General features: G+C 39.7%; 1 protein-coding gene across 9 annotated transcripts in view; it reads right to left on the reverse strand.

Annotated features, from left to right (window-relative positions):
- The window catches only part of mef2aa (myocyte enhancer factor 2aa), a 50,498-nt gene that overhangs the window by 32,225 nt on the left and 7,754 nt on the right, over positions 1-10,519 (reverse strand). For all 9 annotated transcript variants that reach the window (XM_020611512.1, XM_020611496.1, XM_020611479.1 and 6 more), the window contains one exon: positions 2,614-2,830. In XM_020611512.1, coding sequence (XP_020467168.1) covers positions 2,614-2,667 — 54 coding nt within the window. In that variant the 5' untranslated portion in view covers positions 2,668-2,830. The remainder of the gene's footprint in view (positions 1-2,613; positions 2,831-10,519) is intronic.

Raw genomic sequence — 10,519 nt, forward strand, 5'->3', positions numbered from 1 at the left:
CCATGTATGTAGATCCATGGAAAAGATGACGGGTGCTCTGAGAAGTAGGTGAAGGACCATGAATATGCCATTGCCAGAGGCTTTGCTGTTGTTATTTTGTGGGGTTCATGGATTCTATATCTGCTGAGTCAAAATACCAAAGGCCAAAATTCACTGGCCCATCTGAGTCCATAGTAGGAAACTATACGTGTATGTGTAAGAAAGAGATTTAGGTGATGAAAAATGTAAGTGTGTTTGTGTCTGTGTGTGATGCCTGTGTGTCTGTCTGATGCTCAAAAGGTAATAATTACTATGAATGCTGTAAATGAGGAGAATCAACTAGGGCACTGCTGTTGTCTGGTTGTTATCTAGCATTCATTTGCAATCAGCATGTCAGTCTGGCTAATGACTGTTGCTGTGTTGTAGCACCATCACTTATGCCTAGGAAATGTCTCTTTAACATCCTACAGAACTCATGACGGGCCTCCATGTCTCATTCTGTACATCTCTACAAGGGTGCAAACATAAAGCTGCACCAAAAGGTCTTAACTCAGACATAATGTACCAATTGTACAGTGTTTTAATTGTCATCATATTTGCCATTTTTTGGACAATAGAATTCACTATTCTGAATTATGAAAATGGGCTGTCAATATAAACAGTAGGTCATGACGTGAAGCAAAATTTAAAAATAAGTAAATGTTAGCTCATTGCCTGTCTCAACTCTGTCCTCACAGCTCCTGATAGACTGTGTTACAGACCTTCTCAGTCTGTGCCACACTCTGTGTTATAAACTGAAAGGTTAACAGCCTTCTTAAAGCACTTGCAGTGATAATGCACGGGAGCTCTAATTCTTCCCACACAACATGCCAAATAGCAATGCTATCTAATTAGTCCACTTAAGAAATTCTTAAATTTTAGTGCTACAAGTATGAATAGCTAGCAGCAAAGCAGTGTAGATATAGACCAAATGGCTATTCTCCCTTGTTTAGTAGCATGCCCCAGGGAGATGACACTGTGTGTTTCATAGCCCAAAAAAAGAGAGTAAGATACACAAACATACATCACTTTATACTAAAGCTTTATTTTAGCACAGCGGCCTATTGTCATAGCAGATTCTCTGCTGAGCCAGCTGAAACCAACTAAATGCAAGCTGAAATGTCTGTGTTCCGCTGATAAACCTTCTTACAAATTATACAGTGAGACATTTAGAAATCTGATGCAAACTCTTCAGGACACACATTAATAATAAGCTGTGCAGCTTCACTTTCCTGTTAAACAAGTGAGCGAAATGTTTCCTCCCTTTCATAATATATGCATTGTAAAGAACAGATCATCTGAAAGGGTTAACTTGCTCACCTAGAAATCATGACAACCTGTTTTCAAGTCATTTTCCTTCTTTTATTTTGTCCCTGATGTCACAGCTCATTGCTTACAGTGTAGATAACATCACCGAACTGGTAGTGATTCTTCTCCTGCCCTCCTGTTTGGATCCCACCCAGAGCCAGGTCTTATACTGATAATTGTTCCACAGTGTGGATTTTTGTTTTGCACTTTGCTGAACTTCGAAGAGTACACAGGTAGAGTACGGATTGGCTAGTACCCTATCATGTTAATACCCTGAGGAGAGGAAGCACTACTGTGCCTCTATTATATTTCTGTGTGCACAGCAAAATGTTCTTCACCTGTGAGGGAATGCAAATTATATTGAGGTGTTAACAAGATGTGTTCTATATGGATACAGGAAACCTATGCATCTTCATTAATTGGGGTAATTTGTCAAAAACTGCATTCACAGTTCCTCAACTTAGCTCTTAAATCAAAGGGAGCGCTGCTTAAAAAAGAAATGAACCCAGCCTTCCTGCTACAGATACTCAAGCCTGTTATTCTTGTTTCAAACAGGCCCAGGCTGTTTTGTACAGTGTTTTGCTGTCTAGGAGTTTATATTTAATGTGAGCAGACAGACTGAATTCCAGCTCTCTCCCTGTCTGTGGCTAGCTGGAACCAGTGTAGCCAAGACAGAGAACGGTGCTGTGTGTCCTGCTGACCCACCCTGCAAATGAGAGGGTGCTGTGGTGCAGTGGCTGCTCCTAATTGCTACCAAACAGCTGCAAGCACACAGGGCTTCAGCAATGGGGCCCAGCCATACTGCCGGACCAGGGGACAAGCCCTGCAGTGTGGGTAGGCCACAGGCAACCCGCTGTGCTCCTCGCTACCCTCAGTCATCACTCCCACACCATGAGGCCCCTGCTGCAGCTCAGTGCTTCCGATGCCTCATCAAGATCTCTGGCTGAAATTGTAGGGTGGCAGGGGAATCATGACTGTACAGTAAATAAATTGTGCTGACAAAGAAATGTCATGGTTGCTGTTCAACTGGCTAGGACTTTGGAAAGGGAGGTATGTCTGTTTAGATCCATTCACATCATGACAGATGCTGAATTCTGGTCCAAGACAGGAAGGAAAACACAGGAAGGCTGTAACCTGTTACCAGGTAGCAAGCAAGTTTTTTTTTCTGACACAACCTAATGAAACAGTGGCATCTTGTAAAACAAGATAAGAGAAAATGAGTTGTAAAAAAACAGATACACAGACAAACAGACAGATAGGTAGGTAGATATATAGACATTCTGTCACCTGTCTGTTCCGCTCATCCATGATCCTGGTGATCTGTATCTTCTTCCGCCCCATTGCCTGCGTCCTTTATGGTCTCTCTGGCACCTTAACAATATCAGAAAACAAAAGGCTTTCCTTCCCCACACTCCTAGCACATTGTGCAACAGCCCCTCTTCTTGTATGTGCTCTTTCACTCTTCACAATGCACTCTTCGCTCTTCAGCAGACTGCACCACAACCTGTAAAAGGACCAACAGAAAAATAGACAGACAGAGAGAGGGAGAAAAACAGAAAGTTAACTTTACACTCAACAATGTCTCCTTAAGCACATCAAAGCACCGGAGGGCTTTGTGTTCTGTTCTCAAGCACAGAAAGTATGAGACCCGCATGGCTTGCCCTTATCTCCTCGACTGCTGTACATGAACCACGCCTGAAGTCGATGAAAGACGACTTCACACTTCAGTGACTCTCAGTAAGAAAATAAGTGTATTTCCAATAATCTCTAACTTTAAGTACTCTGACTACATTCATTTAACTTCCACAGTACATGTTTTCCACAGTTAAATTCACATTCCCAGAGAAAGTCTGTTTATCTGATCCTGCATGTAGAGATGGAACAGCAACATTTTCTTGTTCTTCCTGAGCTGGCCCACCCTGATGCCAGCTTTGCGTTTAAGATGATTGAGAGAGCACCCAGTCTGGGGTTGACAGGAGATGAACTCTCCTGAGTAGGAGGAGAAGCCAGTGAGGATGAGGACGATGGGGCACATTCCCACATGAGCTTGTAACCTGGCCAGTACTTCAGACTGCACTGTTCCCCAGGGAACATCTAACTCTGTCCTGTCTGCTTCTCTGCAAGAAGAGATATATCCCCCGCCCTGGAAGGGCATCCATCACCTGCACCCAGCAAACAGAAAATGTCCAAACAACAACATTTCCCCTGTGAGTATAAACGCAGAAAGGTTAACAACTCAGGGCATTAGATGCAGTCAGCAGTTGTGAGGCAAGGAAGCTATGGGCCAAATTGGCAGTGAAAACAGAAATGACCAGTTCCAGTGGCACACAGTCATTACAGGTTACAGATGGACTGGCATTATGGTGTCTGGCTGTCTGAACTGGGGCTGCACTGTAGGCAAACTTGACTGAGATCACCTCACTAACTACCCACATACAGCTATCTGTGCCAGGAAAGCAACCACCTGAACCCCCACAAAGAATTTCCCCAAACCACATCACAGCAGGTCAGGGAGAATGATGATGTTTTTGTTCATTTTTCATTTCACACACAAAGCAATGGTCACGTACAAACAGAACCCCCAAAGACATATTGTAGCAAAGCCACACCTTACTATTTATATAGTATGGGAGATAATTTACATCAGAGTTCATGACAATATCAATGCTTTATGGCAAGTGATGATCCTGACAGACAGCTGACCACTTATATATTGCATATTAGTATTTTAATTATTTTGTCACTGTGTATTCATACAGAATGTGATCTGCGTTGGTTATGAGCCTCTATATCATTTACTTTTTTTCAGTGGATAAAAAAGATAAGATTTACTTGGTGCCTTTAAATTTTGATGCAGTTTGGTTTAGAAAAACTTTTTTGAGTTGACTAATGTGTAATCATCTGTTTGGGCTGGTCTGAAATGACCACAGAGAATGTCGTATGTGAATGTGTAATGTGTGACATAAGCAGCATCTATAAAGCTACGTGCTCCTCCAAAATGCTGCAGTCTCGCTCCAGTGAAACTGTAACAACTCAACGATGTAATAACTGCACATGCTGTAACAACGGTGCATAATGTAATAACACATTTAATTAAAGCTAAAAATGTAATAAAAATGGTAAGCAGTGCAAAACAATATGTTTTTGCACATAAAGTAATAAGTTATCACTTTTTGCTCAAATTATTACACAGTGGGTTTAGTGGCAACCTTCAGTGCAGCATGATATGGCAAAATATTGTTAAGTGACTGTTTTCTTATTTCTCAAGAGTATATAAAATTCAAAACAAAAACAACAATGACACAAAACACAAAAACACACTATGAACAAAGACTTCATGCGTGCACAATTTAAATGGCACTGGTGTTAAAGTCTATAAACTGTGTACATGGAATTTTTAAAGTACAATTTTTCAGTCTTTCAGTACATAAAACACCTAAAATGTAGATAAATGAAATATTTATTACATGCAATTTGCATTTGAATAGCACCCCTAATCTTAAAAATTTATAATTGAAATGATGGATTACATAGCCCATGATGTGACTGATGGGATGGAAAAAGGCTTTTCCTTTTTTTTTTTACATTTTTTTAAATTACATTATGCACACTTACTACACTGAGTTTCTACACTAAACATCACAAACAACTGAGAGGCACACCAGAATAAATACCCATCTAAGCATTACAACAGTTTTTGACCAGAGACACACTGATCCTCTACATGATGAGGTATGAGACTGGTCAAGTGAGCGCAAAGCCTCCTTCTCCATTAAGATGGACTGTAGAGACACTGGGAGGCGTGGTGACAGGTATGGCCCTTTCACGTTCAATAAAGCATGTTCAATTCCCAGTGTAATTACTGGCTCCAGTATGTTCTCCTACTCCACACAAAGTTGAGGCATTACTCCCTCAACTGTTGTCCTATATAAAAGGTAACATACATCCTAGATTTATGTTGCAGGGTTTACCTAATGAACAAAAAATGAGGACAGTGCCATTGTGTATATTTGTTATGTAATAAAACTGTACCAGCTAAATCTACACCAATACAATCTTTTCCAGTTCACATCTCAAATGACCAAATAAAATCTGATATGGTGAAGGTTATTTGAAAATTCCTTCTATCTGACTTGTACCCCCTATGTGTGGCAAGCATGCCTTTACTTCTTTGAAGGCGATGGACAGCAGGCAAAGTCTCGAACATAGCTGTGACAGTTGTGTTTCCTGTGCAAGGCAGCGTTATCCACAGTATCCTACCACAGGCCGTGGGCAGACAAGACTTAACTTCCTGCCCCTGCACTTCCTGTTATTCAGGACCCTTCTACATGCTGTCTGCAGGGGAGGCAGAAAGACCCGGGGAGAGATGAAGAGAAGAGAAGGGAGAGACCACCTTGGGACACCCTTCCCTTTATTACTATCTTGAATGTAAGTTTGAGACTAAACAACAATAGAGACTCATCTCTCGTGGCTTCACTCTCTGTGGTTATTATGTGTATTGGGAGGATCCTTTCACAGGCTGGATGACATGCGCACATCGCTCTCAGCCACTCAACAATTAGCAGGCAGAGACCTTTCCTTGCTATTCAAACACTCGACTAGTTACATAAGAATGAATCACAGCCCTCACAACACGAGTTCATATACACTGGAACAACATGATCATGACAGAACTAAATGCTGAATAGGATGCAAGCCTCTTGTAGTAATCTCTGAAACAGTCCATGACAGTGTTCCTAAGTGTATCGAAGTCAAAGTGTCAACACTATGGTTCCGTTACGATTCGCTTCTGGCAGGCTAGAGACAAAACACGAAGCGGCCCAAATCCACAGTTTCACCGATTTGTTTCGATGGAGCCTTGACACAAGCGCAGTAGGAAATAAACATCCACTTCTTTTGTTCTTGCTTTCATCAGGAGGTGCTCTACCTGTAAATGGGGCTGTTGGCCTGAGGGGAGTGGAGGCAAGCCAGCCCTCTCATACGCTCTCCCTCTTCCCTTTGTGAGAGTGTGCTTATCTCCCTCTCCAGCATTGAAAGGCAGAATTGTGGCCCCAGCAGCATCACTAGTGTTAATGTCTCCTGATGCTAATCTGACACACAGCTGTTCCCTCAACAACAACCACTGTCTCCATACCATCCTTTCAACCTTTCCCCTTATTTTTTTCTTTCTTACTTGCTTTTTCTTATGTTTTCTTTCTTTCTTTTTCTTTTTCTCACTCTTTGAACACATGTTATACATTTCTTCACCTCAGTTTCCAAGGCAACTAATGAGATATAATTAATAAGAGCTATCACAAGGGCATGCGAACAAAAAAGTGAAAAAGGAGGCTTTGAGAAATGTAGAGCGAGGTGGGGCAGGCTGCAAAACATGGAGTTTCTGCAGCACTTCCCCTTCCTCTGCAAAGCATTTCTTTAGGTGACATTTTCCCATACCAAACAGTGATTTAACTAACATTTAAAGGAGTGGCTAAAATGTTAATGGTGATGCAAAGGAGAATCAAATACATATAGTTTGTACAAAACCCTGTCCAAAATCTTAAGACTGTAAAATAAAGATTAAATAACATTATAACATTACAATTAAATTCTTAATACATTGCTTGAATAAAAGTCAGGAAATGTAAGGAGTTATTCAACCATCGTTCTTGTCTTGTTTCATTAAGCATTATGTTTCCGTTACATAGTGAATCATTCTGAACCTAATTTATTACAGTAAGATATAAAAATGTATTGTCCAAAAGGAGACTGACTGTCCTGCACAGTAGGGACACAGTCACAAAGTCAGCAGCGAGAGCCTGCACTAAAATGGCAGCCAAGCAGACAGCAAGTGGTTAATCTGCCCTGATGACTGGTAGCTCAGTCCAACTCTCCAATGACCCAGCTGTAATCCCACATTGGATCAATGCAAGTTCAAACAAACCTCCATGCTGCTAGCACCTTGCTTGGGCTGGGGGATGGTGCTGTAAGACAGGGACCAGGAGACAGAAAGCTACTTATCACTTCCAAAATGACATCAAAAGGAAAGAAAACCCCACAGGATGAACCTGTTCACACTGAGTACATGTTTCACTGTAGGCCACATTATACATCCGACTAAGTATAAATGTTGCCATTCTTCAGATAAGTATCCGACATGTATACAATGTACAAAATCTGAATGACTATGAGTGGATATAACAATCAGTAACAGAAGGGCATCATATGCTGACAGCATTACCAGACACACATCCTCCATCTCATTCTCACACTACTGTCAGGGGATGAGAGGACTATGCAAGGTGACTTTGACTGAGTGCCTTGGGGTTTTATGAGAAAACGCCATTGACATTACATTAATTTCATGTCTCTTTTTTAACTTAGTCCCGAATACCAGGGAAAAAAAGAAGTGAAACAGACATTTTGCTTTAACTTCAAGGCACAGGCAGCAGAGAGCTAGAGGTCAGAAGACATCAGTGACAAATAGGTGACAATGATCAGCTACCAACAGTTTCCCTGCTGTAAGAGTTACTCAAAAGAGGGATGAGACATTTACTCGCCAGAGCAGAATAAAAGTCAGAAACTTTCCACTGCACTTCACGTGTGTTTGGGTTTGATAGCAGGTGTGTGTACGAAAGAGAGACAGCATGAAAACAAGAAAGAGGGGGAGGAAGAGTCAGACAGAGAGAGTAGGAAAGAGAAGACAGTATGACTGTGTTAACTATGTGGAAAGATGTAAGAGAAACAAGACTAAAAGAAGCATCCCGTGCCCATCCCACCTCTGTGGTAGTGTGCAGCAGCAGCGTTGTAACATAATTACTGCTGGGACACTTCAATTCCCAATGATCCATTTGCGTCAGTCAGGTTTTCGAGCCCATCCAATGAATGGATTCTCAGTTTCTCAAGGATAAAGAGATGACCCTCTCCTAACAGTTATATCCATTTCATGTAGAAAAGCTACTCCCCTCCTCAAGGTAAATCCCTTGATGCATATTTTAGTGAAACTTTTATGAACAAAGAAAATGACTAACTTTCGTGATGCTAGGGTAGAGTGATGAATTATGTCACATTAAAAATGAATACACAACTGAAAATCATAGACAGTATGGTACAGTTGCTATAGTGTCCAACTAGCTCCAGTTTGTGCCTCTCATTTATTTGATTCACAGAGCCAAGCATCTAATTTCCGAAAAATAATGACCCAGTGATCTTTAAAAAAAAACTGTGCTCTGAATGCATAAATTCACAATGTTTAAAAGACTGTTCTAACCATCTAGATAAAATACATACCATGATCAAAACATTATTTATTTATATTTGGCATAAACTGACATTTCTTTCCAATATGTTAGATTTTCCTATTTAGCACAGACACTTGTCATTTACAGCTACCTGAATTATATGATTACAAATTAAGAATTAAGCAAAAAATCTTGTCACGCAGCAGAGGAATATTAGTTAAGTCTAGACAGTTAGACGAGTCTGAAAATTCAGTAAATTCCTTCAAAAAAGTAATGCATTGTTAAAAGACATGGATTTTTCTTTAGGTTTGCTGGGTATTTTATTCATTTTTTTATTTATTTCTTTATTGGACTATCCAATGGTTACCTCTGAGACTTAAATGTAATGGTAATGCATGAGAATCTGAAACTGATAAAAGGTTTTTTCTACAGATTCCATTATGCTCAGGGAAAATTGATGCGTTATCCCAGTAGTATTATCCAATAATTGTTAATCAAGATCACACTCAATAACAAGAAATCACTTTATTCTGAAGTAAGACAGAACGTGTTCGGCCATCCGGCCTTCCAGACACTGATGAAGCCCAGATGGCCGAACACGTTCTGTCTTCTTGCAGAATAAAGTGATTTCTTGTTACTGAGTGCAATCCCAATTTACATTTATTGGATAAAACTGTTTTAAATTTGCATTTGTCATGGTAGCACAGAATAACTCATCAGTGTGACCTGAAAATGTTCTCTGTTAAGTTAACCACTTGACCCTGTTGACCTTAAAATTTATTTTTAATGTACAGGCCAACGCACAGTTGCCTATGTCATGCTATGTTATTAAAATGCAACCAACAGACCGATAGCAAACTATTCACTTCATATCAGTTCAACAAACTATTTCTCTGAGCAAATGCCCTCCATCACCAACATCCCTTATGACAGGATGTCAGTTTAACAAGTCAGTATCTTGACATGGTACATTCATCCCTCTTTATGCTGTGTCACACTTTGCTATAACTGATAAAAATGGCTGTTATATTCTCAGTTTCCACTATTTCGCCATGTTTTATTGCTTATAGACAGATAGATGTTGTACTTTATTGATCGTGAAGGAGAAATTCAGGATTTATTTCTGGAGGAGTTATTTTTTTAAATCACTCTAACTCTTCTGATTTTTCTAATAGAACACAAACATACCATATGTGCTAATGGATGCATGCATGGTCCTAGAGGTTTGTAAATTTCCATAGAAGTACAGTGGTGCTGTAGTCTGACATGGTACAATGGTATGATTTGCAGGCAGTTTTCACTAAATAAACTATGGAAAAACATGTTGTCCATATTGTTTAGGACTGTAGTTACTGTCTTTATTCACAGAATGTCTATTTTTAAAGGAAGAAAATTAAAAAAGCTCTGAATAAATATTTGATTTTCTCTTGCCATTATCTTCCATTTGATGCCTCTTTCCCACAGTGTTCCATTACATAAAAGGTTTATGCAATCTGGGCAGTGAGGATGGCCATGAGTCATAACAACATTGAAAAGGCCTAGCTAAAGTAGCATCATTTCTTCATCCTTACAGTTCCACGTTATAGAATTTGTTTTTTAATGAGCTCTTACAGGCCTGTGATTCACACATTTCTCTTCACGTAAAACATTACAAATAAAGCAACTGCTCACACGTTTCTGAAAATACAGCATGACACATAGAAGCTAGAAGTGGCAGGGAAATGTATAAAAGTTTCTGTAACATCAGGAAATCGTTTTTCATTTTGAATAATTAGTGAATCTGTTTTATGAATGATGTGTTTAACAATAAACAGCAGTTTCAACAACAAACTATCTTAAAAGGTTCATTTTCATAGGGCAGATGGGACAAAAAATGTGCAAGAGGGATCACATTCATTTTATTATGGATATTACTCAGTATATTGACTTCAATCTGAAAGATGAAGTTTAATTTAAAGTTTAAAGTTGAAGTTTAA

The sequence above is a fragment of the Monopterus albus genome, unplaced genomic scaffold (assembly GCF_001952655.1).
Source record: "Monopterus albus unplaced genomic scaffold, M_albus_1.0 scaffold5.1, whole genome shotgun sequence".
NCBI lineage: Eukaryota > Metazoa > Chordata > Actinopteri > Synbranchiformes > Synbranchidae > Monopterus > Monopterus albus.